Genomic DNA, 16,321 nt, shown 5'->3' with positions numbered 1-16,321 from the left:
AAAACTTTTGTGAAGAGATGAATAGGATCTCAAAAAAACACAATAGCCCCAGCAGTTCAGAACTGGTAACAAAACTTTTTTTCCCCCCCCGCCTTGAGCCAGAAATTCTTCCAGGAGGAGCTTTGCTTTGAGCTACTGGAGATGAAGGGAGGAGAAGCAAGGAAAAGCAGCGTGCTGCTGGTAGTCGTCTCATCATACCTACTGCTCACCTGCCACCTAAATGAGCAAAGGCAGGGATACAGCTCAGGGGAAGGAATATGGTCTTTATAGTTATATGCTAAGTTCAAAACCCAAGAATTTAGCAGTAGAAAGAAGAAACTTTTGACAGATGAGACTCATCAGGAACCAGGACCACGCCTTATTTTGTTTCCTTCCACTTAGTAGCAAGAAATCAGCTGGGTTGGGTTTGATTGCTACCTATGACATGCATTTAAATTTAAAAAAGAAAGTTTATCAGTCTCAGCTCTGCCCTAACTTCAGAGACTACCAGGACAAGGACAGCAACAAGAAATCTGAAGGAGTTCTCTGCTCAAACGGGAACAGAACTACTCCCCAGAGCCTCATTTAGGGTTTATACAATACAATTCATTTCTCAATTCTTTTTTATCTATTAAAAAACACTCTCTAGAAGAAAAAAAAAATAGTCCTGGAAAAAACGCAGTTATTTTTTGTGATCTTGCTTAAGTTGAATGTCATCTCACTCCCATTCTTCTCAGCGTGTCAGTCCCAGACGCCCGACCCAGCTCCTGCAACTGACAGCCAAGGGCTGCCCTCACTGCTGCTGCCCCTGGACATGAATCAGAAAAACCCCATGTGAACAACAAAAGGTCATGTTCTCTGCATGTGTCAGCTACCTGCCGAACCACGATGGAGTTTCAAATGCTAGCACGTTCAGAAATAAAGCCACCAACTGTTATTAAACTAATTTCAGAGCAGCACTGTGGATTCCCACACCCATGACTAAGTAAGCATGCTCCTCATGCTGCATACGTTACAAAAAAAGCCTCTCATGTTTGCGACAGGCTTTTAGAAACAAGCAAGCATAGTACAAAGCTGTACAATCTCCTAACTTTGAATTTGGAGTGCCTGGTTTACAGTGCAAAAAAAAAAGGCAGGAGGAAGAAAAACTAAAGAAATGGAAGCAAAACCCAGGTACTGCGAGGTGTTATCCCTACACATTAGAAAAAAATATCTGAGAAGTGGCAGAGAAACATCACGTGTACCTTATTATGGGCTGCTTTCCATGACTGACATCTGGCACAAGCATGAGTCTCCCAAGCACAGGAGGTGAGACTGTCCTCATGTTTAAATCGTGATAAATGCAGACACTGAATATTAAGGTGCCATCTCCTATGCATTTACAGAGCAGACATGGTGCTCTACCACTCTGTTCATTGTTGACTTCTGTATCAGTTGGTTCATTTGTAATAGGGAAAAAACCATCATCCTCTTCACGCAGGTAAGCAGGCTGTTGCTTATTACGAAGTTTGAAGGCTGGTTGAATGACAGAGTCCCAGCACAGCGGTGTCAATTCCCAGCCCTTCAACACAAGAGACACAAGCTGGGAACCCACGGGTCTGCACCTCCCAACGCACACACACGTGGTCCCAGCTGGCAGAGGTGCTGTGAAGCTGCCGTTGCACCTGAATCATGTAACAAACCTCAGGGTTTCGCAGGCTGAGCCCCGGTGTCGCAGCCTGTCCGGAGATGTGTGAGCTCATCTTGACCTCAGGAGTTAAGCAACTTGCAGCTAACTTGCGTCACATCCGCTAACAAGTACTTGGAGTTAATGACTCTTAATTGCTCCCAGAGCACTGTATTCCTACACCCACAGCTGAGCACGCTCCTCGCTCTGCTAGCCTGCACGTGAAGTTATGCAGCTCCTGGTGCCGTGCACAAGGCAGCCGTGAGGTTTCACCAGAGTCACGGAGCGAAGATATCACCATTTTTGAGGGCAAAGCAGTGGACAAAGCCTGCCCACCTCGTTCCAGGAATCAATTTGCAGCTGCATCACCATTCACTTTCTTGCTGCACTTGCTCTTGTTTGAGATGAGCACCTCTGTGCCGCTTGGAGAACAGGAGACTTTTGTGAAGTCTGACCCCACGTGCGGTTTTTCAGAGAACAGTTCAGGATTTTGAAGCATTTTCCAAAAATTGACTTCCCCTCCTGTAAGCTGTATGTGGGGGGGAGTTATAATTACACCTGCTCGACCTGCACGCCATCACCTAGCTGTGATGGGACCAGGAGCTAAAGGGAAGAGGAGCAGCACCTCGCCCCCCCAACACCCTGCTCAGCCATGCCTGCTGCCACCACTCCTGCCAATTTCGGTTTTGTTTTATATCACGTGGCAATTCAACAGCTCTGGACACCGAGGCACTACGAGGCACTACTCACGCAGGACGCCCAGCCCTGAAATCACACCGGTTACCCCAAACACCCATGTTTCCAGTGGTTTCCCTCCGAGTTAAGATGTGCCATCCTTGAATCCAAGCAAAGAGATATCCCCTGCAAAAGCAGGGAGTTCACTACCAGCACGCCGAGCGGAGATTAAGCATGAAAGAGCAACTCCCTGCCGTAAAGCCACATGAGGTTTGTAGGAGTTGAGGGAAGGAGCCCCTAGGAGAGCACATCTCGCAGCTGTGCTCGGCGCTGAAGGTCTGCCACGCTCCTCCTCTGACGTTTTCTTCGCACTTCCGAGGGTGGGAGAAATCCCACACAGCTCCTTTTTTTCCCAAAAACATTTTAGGGTTTGTAAAGACTGAAACCAACCACTGGAAAAAGCGCCATGGAATATAGTAGAAATAAATAAATAACCGAGGAAAGCAGCTTTCAGGAGCCCAGCTCTATTCACCAAAGAAGTCCATTCCAGTTGCAGCTGCCCAAATTGCTGACAATTTTCCAATGATCACTTCTCCCTGGAGCAGATTACCGGAGTTAGGCGGGCCACAGCTCCTCAGTGACACGGTGAAGCTCTCCGGGCACTCAGCTGCCCCATGTCAGGGGTGTTTACAATTTTACACCGTAACTTCACGTGTAAGCAGCACACACCACATTTGACTGAATCGTAAAACACCGCTCGTACTGACAGAAGATGCTCATCTTAAGTGGGTGAATGAGTCCTGCTTTCTCTTCCTGCTGCAATGAGGCAAAACACCGAACCCAGTAACTTTTTAAGATGTCCTTGGATCCTTCGATACTTCACTTCTCAGACAAAAGCAGAACCCCCAATCCTATAGTTCCTTCAGGATAGGTGTGTAAAAACAACAAAAGGCACACAATTCCCCCAAAATAAGTCAATTTCTATGACAAAGTTTTTACCTGCTGTAGGATTCCCTTTAGCTAATACCATGCCGAACTGGAAACATCGAGCGCATTTAATATTTGTGTTCAGCTGATCCACACAGCCATGCCTGCTGCAGATAACGCTGCCAATGGCCCTGTTTCCCCTCCCTTCTCCATACGGCACCTGTAATAACTCAGTAATAGCAGCGAACAGGCACCGAGCGAGCTCCCTCGCCGGATTAGCATCACAGAGGAAAGCCTCTCCTGCCGATGCTAATGATGTGCTCTACCCTGCTATCCCCAGGAGACAAATGACTGCACTGCCTGATTGACTCCATCACGGGGCCATCGTCCATCAATGTATTGCCTCCTTTATTGAAATCTCATCTCGGGAAGAGAAAAAAGTGCTCGCACCACTTCGGGAAAACAGGGGAAGCGCTTTCAGAATAAGAGCTCCAAGGCACACAATTAGAGCCAAATGTTTCAGCAGAAAGACACATTTCCAGCAACCCCAATGTACATACGTACGCTTTGTTCAACCAGGACAAAAATGATTTACGTCCTTATGCTAATCCAGGTCTTCTGGTGGTGCTGGTTTTTTTGTTTGTTTGTAAGAAGAGGAATGAAACAGCTACTCTAGGCATAATTTACCTGGTCAAGCTAAAACACAAACGGCAAATACAGCCATGCAGATTGAAGAAGGGAGCCTTGAGGGTATTTAGGCAGCTGGTTTGCTACGAGGTGAGTTCCAGCTCCTTGCACACTGCCTCAAATGACACTAACGCGGTGTTATCCCCACTGACACCTGCAAATGGAAGTGAGCACACACAGATCTTTCTTATCTACTACGTTGATAATAATGTGGAAAAAGGAAAAGGAGGGATCTATTCAGTCAGGAACTACCCCTGTGATTTGAGAAATGCTGCACATTCTGCAGCAGGAACAGGACACGGGCACTAAACCCCATCCAGCAGTGTCCTGATCGACTTTCTGATCCAGTCCTCCCCCATCGTAGGTCCACTTCTGCGATTTGACTATGTCAAATTGCACATGAATTACCCAGACATCGCTCCGCCTGCACGAAAATAATTTAGTTGAGGAAAAATTTCTGATTGTAATCAGTCTCGCATTTGTCTGCCCAACAATATAAATCCAAAGTAGGCAGCTTTATCTCAGGCAAGACGTTTTGTCTCACTTAACACCTCTGCACGCTACAAGCAATCCATCACAACTCTGAAATCCCAACGAACAGCCTGCCTCAGAAAACACATCTAAATATTTATTCCTCACTTACCCCTAAAGGGACTCCACCGAGTCTGATAAGATCCTCACGCTAGAGTTTCTGGGACTCCTGGAGATGTCCAAGCATTAAGTTGGACTTCTGGAAGTCTGCACCTCCGTATCACAACTGATAAAAAGCACAGGCTGGGTTTAAACATGGAACAGCCCAGCTCTCAGCAATGTGCTCAACAAGGGAGGTTCAAACTGCATCAGCCAAAGTTAAAATCCATCTAAAAATCAGAAGAATCCTGCTTCTCTGGTACCTAATTTCACATCTTGCTATTCTGATGCTCGCAGCACGGATTGCTACTCCACAATCACAGGCCAGCGCCCCAAGAATACCCCATGCTTCTCAAAATCAGGCCTCCTGGTTTCAGGATCTAAACCTCAAATCCATACAACCCCTTTTCTTCACGTAATTCCAGTATCGCTTATTAACAGAACAATAACTGTGGGTCTACTCTTCACTTCAAGAAACACAGGCAGCACTTTCAACAACAAAACTCTACCAAATAAGGCCCAATTTTAACCAGTTTTGCTTCTTTTAAGGAGTTAAGATCCACCTCTGAAGATCCCAAGTTAGTGAGCAGTCGAATGAAACGCTCTAGGCCAGCAAGGAGTGATGCTTTTTCTCCTTTTAGTTGAGCCACTCAGAATTACAATCTTCCCAGTGCTTAACAGTGAGTGAATTTGTTGGCGTACCAATTAGCAGTCTTCTCCAAAGAACACGTTCCTAATTAATAGCTGGCTTATGGGAAGAACAACACTGAGGATTCGGTCATACCTCCAGACATAATGAAAAAGTGTGAATCGAGCTGTGGTTGATATACAGGAAAATCACTGTAGTTAGCAGACGTAACCTGCAAAAGGCACTTTCATAAGCAAAACAGGCATTTTCACCTTTTTTCTGTTATACCATCTAATCTTGGACATCTGCTTACGGCAGGGATGTATATTCAGGATATGAAGATTTGAGCAGAAATGCCCAAATTTCTCTTTTTGCCTTGGGAAGAAGGAGAGTGCACAGAGATGCAAAGCGCCACTGCAAGACGCAGCCACATCTGTAGTGTGTGTGAGTCTTATTTCAGGTCAGCGCTGCGTGTTACGAAACTCCAGCACACCTTGCAAGTGACCTACATTGTGGAATTCAAACCCACTAACCTACAGAACCACCTGAAAGCCCACAAAATAGGTCAGTGGGTTTCCTGGTAGGAAGAATTACACAGACAAAAAGACGCAGACGTAACAAAGAGCACTGAGATTGCGTCCTTCACCAAACGAAGGCAGGAGCAAGCTGCAAATCCTATTTTTTACCCCGCTCTTTCAGGTCTGGCGAGGCAGGGAGGAAAGGAGCAGAAGCTACAGCAGTGAAGCTGTGTCAGTAATTCAGGCCTGAAGCAGAGGGGGCCTTGCAGTAGCCAGAGCACAAGCGACACCTGATTCACAACCAGCAGCAAACTGGCCTGGAGTTATGGCAGAGGTACCCGAGCACGAAGCCTGGATGAAGACAACCAAAATAATTCATCTGGCCCACAGCACGTTCCCTGACACCTTTCATCCCTCTGGGGTCTCGGGTCACAGGCATTGTTTTCAGAGACCTCATAATTCAGCCAAAGCAGCCCCACAGCACTGGGGCTGGCGGGGGATGTTAGCATGCAGCACACACAGTAAGTCAGACCGTGTGTGAGCCAAGGGTGTCCACAGAGAACTGCATCCACCACTTCCCTCCTTGCAGCTGCTCCTCGGGGCGATGCTGTGCAGAAAAGTTCCTATTTCCAGGCCATACGAGGTCCCAGCTATTTGATGAACAAACCTGGATCAAGGCACAGGACACGCGCTGATCCTGCAGCCGGAGCAGCACGAAAACAACCCGGTGGGTTTGAGACAGGCAGGCAGAGAAAGCCAGGCTGCATTCCTCAGCCCACGAGTCCTGCACGAGGACCTGTGAGGCCCACGTCCCACTGTCTGCACCGCCTGCTCTGAGCTCTAGGAGAAAGTTGCGTGCCCTCTCCTCCCACGCACGCATGCAGACTTTGATTTAGATTCCCGTCTCCAAAAAAAGCAGTCCATGGAGGAAGGAGAAAATGAATAATATCCACGCTGCGTGCTATCGATGACAGATTAACACACTCAGCGCCGCGGTTTATCAATTAGACCTTTAGACTGTCTCAGTGGAAGCAGGGGACGGAGCTTTAAATCCTACCACCTGCGATCACTTAACCCGAACGTGTAACCTCCGTGAGAACTGTAATACACCTCATCCACACTCAGCATTTTACTGTGCTATTAAATGCATTTTTTTCTTCCCCTGATACCAAAGGGCCACGATAGATGCAGTCAGTATGCCTGACCACGATCTTCAGGACCAAAAAGTGGTAGCAGAGAAGCGAGTCCCAGCAGCCAGCACACCTACAGCATTTCAGGTACCCAAAGCTGCAAAGTGGAGCCAGGAGCCATCCCGAGACGCTCCACATCAATGCAAAGGATCCTCCCCACTCAGAACAATTCCCCAGAGGTGCTGAGGCCCAAGAGAAAAAACTACGTTTGTGGTAATGAGATCATCAATGCCAGACCCAAACACCAGCAAAGAGCAAATCAGGACACCACTCGTACTCCTTCCAGCAGCCAAAGCACAGGAGACTGATCCTATGCCAGCTTTCTGCCTGCACCAGGATGACAGATAATACCAGATCCGAAGCTGAATAGCTTCATCCGCTCAGATGAAGCCTTACAGACTAAGGCTATGCTGGTTAGAAAAGCACACCATGAATCTGTACCAGCAGACAGCTTATAATGGCTCATGGCTGATGCATTTCGGGTCTGATAATATAAGTCATGAAGTCAAGCGGTGTGTCGCCAAAGCACAGCCCCGGAGTTCAGGTCTGGCTGGGAACAATCGGCATTTTCTGCTTCTGAAGGGCTGATTGGATGCAAGATTTGCAGAAGGCTCCTATTCTTAGCTGCCGTGCCACAGTGGGCTTGCCAAACTTAGCGAAAGTACTCTTCATCCACAAATTCAGAGAGTAAGAGCCAGTTAGTTTTAGGCAGTGCTGGTAAACACGACTTGGGAAAACCAGGGGCTGAAGAGCTCCCTACACGTGGTTGAATGTTTAGCAAATGCATGTTGTGAAGCCCAGCTCTCAGAGTGACCAAGGCACGATTACGCTGCTCTCATCGATCACCAACTGAGAACCAACTTCCCTTCTCCAACAGCTCCTCCTAAAAGTCCCATACTCCATATTTGTAGAAAGGACAGCCCTGCTGCAAAAATAAAACCCCGCCTAACGCAGGTGAAAGATACTTAAAGAACTGAATGAAAACCACTTTGCCTCTAATCTACACCACCACGGCACACCAGCACGTATTTTTAGAAGGGTCCTGCTAGTAGATGGCAAATAAGCAGGGCACATCTTAGCTCTACAGAGGCTGGGCTCGGAAGCCTGATTCCTCATTCCAGGAATAGCAGGACTATCTGGGGCTATTCTGGTCAGCCCGGCCTGGGTACAGAACAAGAGTACTGGCGCTGGTGACATGGACAGCAGCTGATGTCCCTCAAGGTGCTAGCTTAGATACTGCAGACGTGCAAAGGGATTCTCTGAAGAACTGAAGAGGAAAAGCACCAGCATCCAAGGCACCTGCTCCACGCAAAACAAAGTTCATGTTAAAATTACTCTGCTCGGCCTCCCCTCAAAAGGAAGTATGGCAGGAGAGCGAAACACTACAGATGCATGCTCCTTGAACGTGTATTTCATTGTGGAGTGCTCATCTCCCCATGCAGCCTCCATATCACGTACGTTGGGTATGCAGATATTAGCAACAAATACAACAGAAATTCCTAGTAATAAGTGTATTCCTTCCAGAGGGCACGTATGAAACAATTTATTATTTTTCTATTAAGAAGTCCCCTTTTTTTCTTCTTAATTTGCACGTCAGGTATCTAATTGCTGCCCTCACACCTTCTGGTGACTACTTTCAGCATGTTTCTTCACTATAAAGGACATGAAATTCAGCTAACAAAGTGCTTATCCTCAAGTTAGACAAAACCTACCATCATGGAAGCTCTGCCACCTCGCACTGCTCGCCTGTTAAACCAAATGGAAAACTGCAGAAAACAACTACCTGTGAGGAATCAGAGGGAAGGGGGAATAATCTGCTTCATAACGATGCTTTAAAGCACACGGAAACATTCTGCACAGCCACGCCTGGGAGGAGAGAGAAAGCTACAAGTGCATAGGAACATAACACATGTGAAGCAGAAGAGAAAAAAAACAGGGAAGAGGAGCAAGAATACCCTCAGGAAAAAAAAGGAAACAGGGAGATGGTCTCACATAGGAACCTACAACCCCCCCAGTAGGAAATGCAAGGCCAAATTCTGCCCCGACATTCTCAGGAAATCCAGAGTAAACTTTCTTTCCATGTTTGAAGTAGTAATGGATATTGGAAGGGAACGTGTGTTTGCGGAGCGAAATTCCCAGCAGAAGTTTTAATTCGAGTCTTCCTCTGTGTTCGGGACCCGACGGGGCTCTAGCAGAGCAAGCCGCCAGGACAGCCAAAGGACACAAGTGGAAGCAGTGACTAGCACCACTTCCCCGAGCCATTACACCAATACAAAAAACCTCCAGGAAAGAAAATCATTGCAAACCCCAGCAAGCACATTACCATTATTCATTCCCAAGCTAGCCAATTAAATTGTCATCTCACTGAACTGGATGTTGTGCTGAACACAGCTTGCATCTTTGCTGCTAGCCTCTGAGAGGGAAACTTAAGGAAAACTCAAGATGCTCCATACTCATTATACCTGCCTAAGTACAGAGAAATGAAGTTTAACCATAAAAAAGCAAGGATCGAGTTGGGGAAAGTGTGCTGGCAACATGGAATAAATTCAGTATTCAAGGTTTAATATGATCTTTGCCTGAAAACTCTCAATTCTCTTGAGATGGATTTGACCTTTTTTTTTTTTTTTTTTTTAAGTCTGAAATATTTACAAACAACCCCTTGAAAAAGCATTCAGATGCAGCTCAACTATTTAGCACATACCAAATAAAAATCACTGTAGATCAACCCTAAGAGTTACTGCACGTAGCTAAAGCTCCTTTTATGAGAGCCTATGGAAAGGGGATAGCTGGATCTGAGAAAGCAAAAATCCTACCGGCTGCCAGCCACCCCTCCCACACACACCACACAAAGATTGTATCAAGTCTGAAAAAACACTCGCACAGTAAGAATTAGCTAACGGCCTTACTAGCTCTCAAATTGGAGAATATTTGGGCTCCAAAGTAAATTCTACAGCAAATAACTGACTTCGGGGTGGGATGTGGGTCATACTAGGTCTTATTAAAATACTGAGCATACTGTTATTTCCCACTACAATTTGATGAAAACCAGTTGCCTCATCACATCTACAAAGTCCTTCTTTCACTACTCTGTTGAGTTAGTTTTTTGTTGTTTTTAGTTTCTGTTAAGTGTTACCAAAGCCAGCCTTAATGAAGCACGGTGGTTTTAAATGGGGGATAGGTGTCATCAACCCGTCAAATTACAACTTAAAGGTCAAGCTCATCTCATATTTTAAGTAATAAATTATCAATCATAACTCACTAGGTTTTCTTCCACCAGTGACTTATTAAAAAATTCTGATGAATTTCCCAGCCATTGCCTTGTACCTCTCACCCTGTAACACTCAGAGCAATACCACAACAAAGAGCTCTGACCTCCCAGGTCTTCTCAACGCACCGAGTTCACTCAACATCCAGCCCCTCCTGCTTTCGGTTAGATTTATTCACAAATCACATCAATATGCAAGAAGACATGATGGTCCATTGAATATTTAGAATACTTTCTCTCAAACTCCACAAACAAAAGCAATTTAAAAAGCAGCAAAAATGAATAGAAAGCTGATGAATTAAATGAATTAAAATTAGAAGCCATTCAGAAGAGTCTATTAAAAGCTAAGCAGAAGTGCAACGTTCTAGACACGAGGATCACATCTGGCAAGTAAGGCTACAGTTCTTAACCTGAAATCAATTGCTATCCCCTTTTAAGGGCCCTTTAAAAGAAAAACATCTTACTATCTCAACAAACCTTTTGAAACTTCTCATTAAAAAAAAAAAGGAGGAAAAAAAAAAAAAGCCTTCTGCTCTCAAAATGAATGTCAGTATGGTGGCCAAATGAAAATGAGCTGGTATGATAGCAGATACAATCCATGTGGACTCCTACATCTCATTACGACTCTCCTCCTCCAAACACTCGTGCACATGCTCGGCATTATGCTGGGAGAACTTTCAGCGACTGCCTGCAAGGCTGCACTGCGCTGCAGCAGCACAGCTAAATACCAGACAACTGCAGGACCAACGTGTTTTACCTGAATCAATGGGGAAGCCAAGACAACAGAAACCCACAGAAATCAGGCACGCTTTGAAGGTTTAGTTGCATGACAAAACAAGATTGAACAAAGCCGGGGAAGAATCAGATCTACGCGCATACAGAACACCACTGTCCCGAAAGCCCGGACCTTATTCAATGATGTAAAACAATTTTAAATAGCATAGTTAAGTTCAACACCTCGGCATATTCTGTAAAATGTGTAGGGATACTTGTAATCAATGTGCATAGCAAAACACACAGCAAAGTGCTACAACTCCATGGCTGTAACTCAGAGAGCTTCCATGGCCCTAAAGCATGCTCCCCATAAAAATGCAGGCACTCCACATTGCTTAAAGCACAGTGCGAACAGTAACTAACCAAAAACTCTTTAACCTCCTTTGTCAATCAAGTCAAGACACCCAAATCACGAGAACAGCCCGCCCATGAGGGCATCTCAACACACTGTTTCTTTCAAAGAAAGAAAATGACACTTTTTGCAACGCAGCTCTTACACACAGCTTCCTTGACGGAAGAGTTACGTGAACTCGAATTCGGGCCATATAACATTTACAAAAAGCAAATCAGAAGACAACATCATAGAACAAATCAGAAGAAAAGAGAAAAAGCAGACCACCACGTGCCTCTTTCAGCACCAACTGGTATTTCCAGAACCAACTTTCTGGACCAATTAAACGGCAAAAGTGCAATTTGGGGGTTTTAGGAATTAAATTAGCCACCGTGTGCCAGCTGCACAACCTCGCAAAGACTCCCAGGTCCTCACCATAAGGCAACCAGCGAGAAGTGACAGCTAAAGCTTCCAGCAATCCGCACTATTCCCACGAAAGCCGATTCCTTTGAGATGACAACAGACAGAGAGATCAACATCTCAGGAAGGGAGCTGTTGTTCTTGTGGCATCCTTGGTTTCAGCTGTTTCCCGTCTCACTCCCTAATCCTGTTATTTTTGGTTTTTTTACTCCTGGGGAAAACACAGGTAGATCTCTCCCCAAAACACAGGAAACCATCGGCCCCAAAACACAGCCCGAACATTTCGGACTGCCTGCAGAGCTTTAAGAAGTCTTTCTCACAACAGCAACAGAGAAGCACGGCACAACAAAAAGATTCAGGTCGCCGCCACAGTCACAAAACACATTTTCCAGCTCTAATTAAGCGCTTGAAAGAGAATTTTTAAAAACCCCAATATTTTCAACGGGGACAGCCGGGACTACATCTCGGGGAAGGAGCAGGGGGGGGGACACGAAGAAGGGGGATGGGGAAAAGGGTGGAAATCAACAAGTCAGCGAGGCTGAGAGCCGCGGCTGAAGGCGGGCATTACCTTGTGGAGGTGCCTTTCCGGACATCGCAGATGCTGCATTTGAAGGCTTCGGCGCTGTTCCTGAAGGTGCACACGCTACAATCCCAAAAGCCTTCGTCGGCTGCAGGTTTGGCTTGCCTTTTTGGCCTTGAGGAGGGAGAGGGAAAGCGCGTGTGTGTGTGTGTGTGCGTGTGTGTGTGTGTTTGGGGAGGAGGAGAAAAGAAGCAGGAGGAGGAGAGAGAGAGAGAGGAGAGAGAGAGGGGAGGAGGAGAGAAGGAAAACACACACATTAGAAACCATATTACACAGCCCTCCAGCCCAGCGCCTTCTCCTGCCCTCCCCGCTCCCCTCCTCATCACCGGGGGGCTCCGGAGCCCCGCGGGGCCCCTCAGCGGTGCTGGCGGCTCCGTGCCCCGGCCCCCCCCGAGGGCCAGCCCGGGCCGGGCCGAGCCGGGCCGGGCCCCCCCGAGCCCCCCAGCCCCAGAGGGGCGCCGCCGTCGGGGCGGGGGCAGCGGCGTTGGGGCGGGGGCCATCTCCCCCCCCCTCCCCTCCCCTCCCCTCGCCCTCCTTTTTTTTTTTTTTTTTTTTTTTTTCGGAGGGGCGGGCGGCGAAGAGTTTGAAGGCCGGGAGGCGTGTTCGGCACCCGCCCGCCGCCTCCACCTTGTTAAATCTCCCTTTGTCTGGGAGAAGTGAGTGTGCGGGGCGGGAGTGCGTGTGCGAGCCGCGCCGCCATGGCTGCTCTCACACCACAGCAGCCCTGGCACCGGCGAGCGGGGAGGCACGAGCACTTCTCCTCCACCACCTCCTCCTCGTTCTCCCGCTGCCCTTCCACGCTCCCCTCCATCTTAGGAGCCTCCCTCCCAGCCCGCAAGCCACCCCGCGGGGCCGGGGCGGCGCGGAGTTGGCCCACCTGGCGGGGCGGCGCGGCGGCCCCCCCTCCTCTCCTCCCGCCCGCCCTCCCTCCATCTTAGGCGCCCCCTCGCCGCCGCCCGCCCGCCCGCGGCGGAGCGCACGCACACCGCTGCCAGCCAGGGGCCTACAGCGCCGAGCCGCCGGCCCAGCCGCCCCCTCCCCGCGCTCACCTCCATCTTAGGGGCTCCTACCCGGACTCCCCTCTCTCTCTCTCTCTCCCTGCCTCCCACCTTTCTTCCTTCCTTCCCTCCCTCCCCGGCTGCCCCGCCGCTCGCTCTCACCTGGTCGGGCTCTTCTTGTCGCCCATGACCATGGATCGGGGCCGCCCCTGCCCTGCGCACAAAGAAAGCCGCGAGGGGGAGGGAGGGCGGGTGGAAGGGAGGGAGGGAGGGAGGGGAGGGCGACGGGGGCTGCCTGCGGCCAGCGGGCTCCGGGCTGCTCCTCACCCCCGCGCCGCCGCCGCTCCTGCCGCTGCCAGGCTCGGCTCCAGACTAGCAGCGCAGCCCGGCGCCCTCCCTCCCTCTCCTTCTCTCTCCCTCCTCCTCCTCCTCCTCCTCCTCCTCCCCGCGCCGCTCCGGCGGGCGGAGCTCGCTGCCGCGCCGCGGCCAATGGAGGCGGCCCCGCCGCCAGCCCCGCCGGGGGAGCGGAGCGGAGAGAGGGGAGCGGGGCGGGGGGCGCCCCCCTGGCCGCGGGGTCCCACCCCTAGGGCTGGGGAGAAGGCGGTGGGGAGCACCCTGTGGGGGGTGCAGAGCCGGGGCTGTGCCCCTCAGGGTTTGGGGGGGAGTGCACACAACCACCCCCCCGTGCCGGGACCCCAAAGCATGGACGGTGCTTTGAGCTGGAGGCGACCCCTGTTCTTCCATGCCCTTCCATTCCCTGCCCTTCCATTCCCTTCGTCTCCCTTCCCTTCCCCTTTTCCCTCGTTGCCCCCAGGACCGCTCCCCGCCCGCCCGTGTCCCCCGCTGAGGGGCTCGGGGCTGAGGCGCCCCCGCCCCAGAGCCCGCAGCAGGGACGGGGAAGGCCCCGGAGGGGTTTTGGGGCCGCTCCCCAAAATTCAAGGGGCAGAGGGGCCAGGGGAGGAAGGCCGGAGCGTGCCTCCTCCTCCTCGTCCTCGTCCTCGTCCTCCTCCTCCTGCCGGGGCCCGCAGGGCACCCCCAGGCAGCCCTGAGGGGCAGGGGGGCACCGCTCGCCTCAGGGCTTCGTGTTCCTGGGGTACAGACCCCCCTCTGCCTTCATCAGCACCTCAACAGCTGCCTTCAAGTCCCTTCTCCCTTTGGGTCAAGTCACCAAGCCGAGCTGAGGCTGCTCTGAATTTAAGGCGTTTTGACAGCGTTTCCCTAGCCTTCCAACAACATCCTCATCGATCCCTCGCAGATCCATAAGCGTGCTTCACCAGAAAGCACAAGCCGTAGGTCTGAGAAACTCCTGAGGAGGCAAAGAGTGGCTCTTGCCCAGAAGCTCGGCCCCAGGCCTGTGTTATGCCTGCCCCATGGGCCTGTGGAAACGCTCCTGGGGTGGCCGAGGGTGGCAGGTCGAGGACAAACCCTTGTCACCCTCACTGCACAACCCCTCAGTGTCCCCTGCAGCAGCTGTGCAAGAGGAGATGGGGCCAAAGGGCCAGGAGTGAACGGCTGAAGAAGGACCCAGGGTGGCTCCTGGTTTGTGCAGGTTCCAAATATTCACGTTGTTACAGTCCAAGCAAGAGCAGGCATGGCGCAGAGCACGTTTTTCCCCACTTCCCTCAACTTACAAAGAGCAAAGAATAAAGACAGAAGTTGATTCAGCTCTTTGTAGCTGCACAAGTGCAAGCCATAGAGGACAGGCATTTTTTTCCACTGTATTCTCCCAATTTTTCAGTGGCAACAAAGCCCAGTTAGCTCCTGCCAGCGAGGAGCAGACTTCACCCCAGACAAGAAATACAGCGCAGGCAGGAAGGAGCCTGCAGCCCGCGAAGGGAGGATGAGAGCAGGAGCGGGGCTATAGGGAGTGGATGGAGACGGTCTGAACAAAGTTAACCCCTGGCAGAGTACAGGGAAAAAATGAGAAAGAAAGAAAAAAAAAAAAAAAAAAAAACAAAAACACAAAGCTACTTAAAAAGCAAAAAGTAAAGGGACTTAAGACAGGATATGCTCTTACTACGACAGGACAAAAGCATAACCATGTCCTGTGCTTTAAAGCATTAGCGGGCTGGAATTGTTCACCAGCAGAGGTTTTATCCCCCTCCAGCAGTGCCCACTGAGCAGCCACATCGTGCTGTCACCTCTCCGTATTTAAGGGCTGCAGGTAATCCTCTCACCATGCCCAGCTCCCCACATCCACACGCAGGTACCTTAACCCTTGCTGGCACCTCCACTCACTTCTTGAACCGTGGCTTGTGCAGACAAAGACTTCAGATGACTTTTTCGTACTCCGTGCAAGTTTCCAAACAATGCGGCGAGAAGCAGACATACTCCAAGGGCAGAGTTAAGGTTGTGTAATTATCACATGTAGGAAGTGTCATTTTCCCATTGCATCTGCTGTTTTCCAAACATTTTTGCTCTTTTAGATCGTAGCAGCAATGTTTGCTTCAGGAATCTGTGTGGGAACAGTCACTCAGCAGCATTCACAGGGGTATGCTGAGCACAAAGTCCCGTTGTGCAATTGCTACCAGAACTTCGCTGCAGTGATGTTTACAGGCACAACAACAACGTGTTTGGGGACAACATCAGCGGAGAACCTGGGAAGAAGCACACAAAGGCAGAAAGTCCTGAAACGTCAGCTCAGAAGCAGATCTGAGCACTGCCTGACTCCTGATTTCTGCTACAGCAAGAAGAGGCTGCAGCTATTCTCCCTATCCCTCTGTTACCACGTTAAACAGAGCAATGGCCACAGCAAGCACAGAGCGAGTTATTGTGGAAACGCAAAGGAGCTACGGGACATTTTTAGAAAGCAGTTTATCTCCTCAAAAAATTTCAGGGTTGCTGTATTCACAGCAGAAGTTGTTTTCGTTCCAAAAACCTACTACATCCTTTATTATCAATTCCCCTGGAAACCTTCCTTCCTCAGCAAGTAAGTTTTCAGTCACATGGTAAAAGCTTGGCAACCTCTGGACAGTGTGACTTCATTTAATCACGTACGTCCAACAGGAGGTAATCATTCCCAGTTTATTAAACACTCCTCAAGTAGCAATTAG

General features: G+C 49.6%; 1 protein-coding gene across 2 annotated transcripts in view; it reads right to left on the bottom strand.

Moving 5' to 3' along the window:
- The window catches only part of RYBP (RING1 and YY1 binding protein), a 45,061-nt gene extending 29,229 nt beyond the window's left edge, over positions 1 to 15,832 (bottom strand). The window contains exons 1-2 of one of the 2 annotated variants that reach the window (XM_084531544.1): positions 15,479 to 15,832; positions 12,259 to 12,384 (exon numbers count right to left, since the gene is read on the bottom strand). In XM_084531544.1, the coding sequence (XP_084387670.1) occupies positions 12,259 to 12,384; positions 15,479 to 15,597 (245 nt within the window). In that variant the 5' untranslated portion in view covers positions 15,598 to 15,832. Of the gene's footprint in view, positions 1 to 12,258; positions 12,385 to 13,430; positions 13,656 to 15,478 lie in introns of those variants that run through there. The other variant, XM_084531545.1, reaches the window with a different exon arrangement.
- Between the last annotated feature and the right edge of the window lie 489 nt (positions 15,833 to 16,321).

This window comes from Aythya ferina (genome assembly GCF_964211825.1).
Source record: "Aythya ferina genome assembly, chromosome: 10".
Lineage (NCBI taxonomy): Eukaryota > Metazoa > Chordata > Aves > Anseriformes > Anatidae > Aythya > Aythya ferina.
The sequence above is the reverse complement of the archived record's forward strand: the minus strand, read 5'-3'. Positions and strand labels throughout refer to the sequence as shown.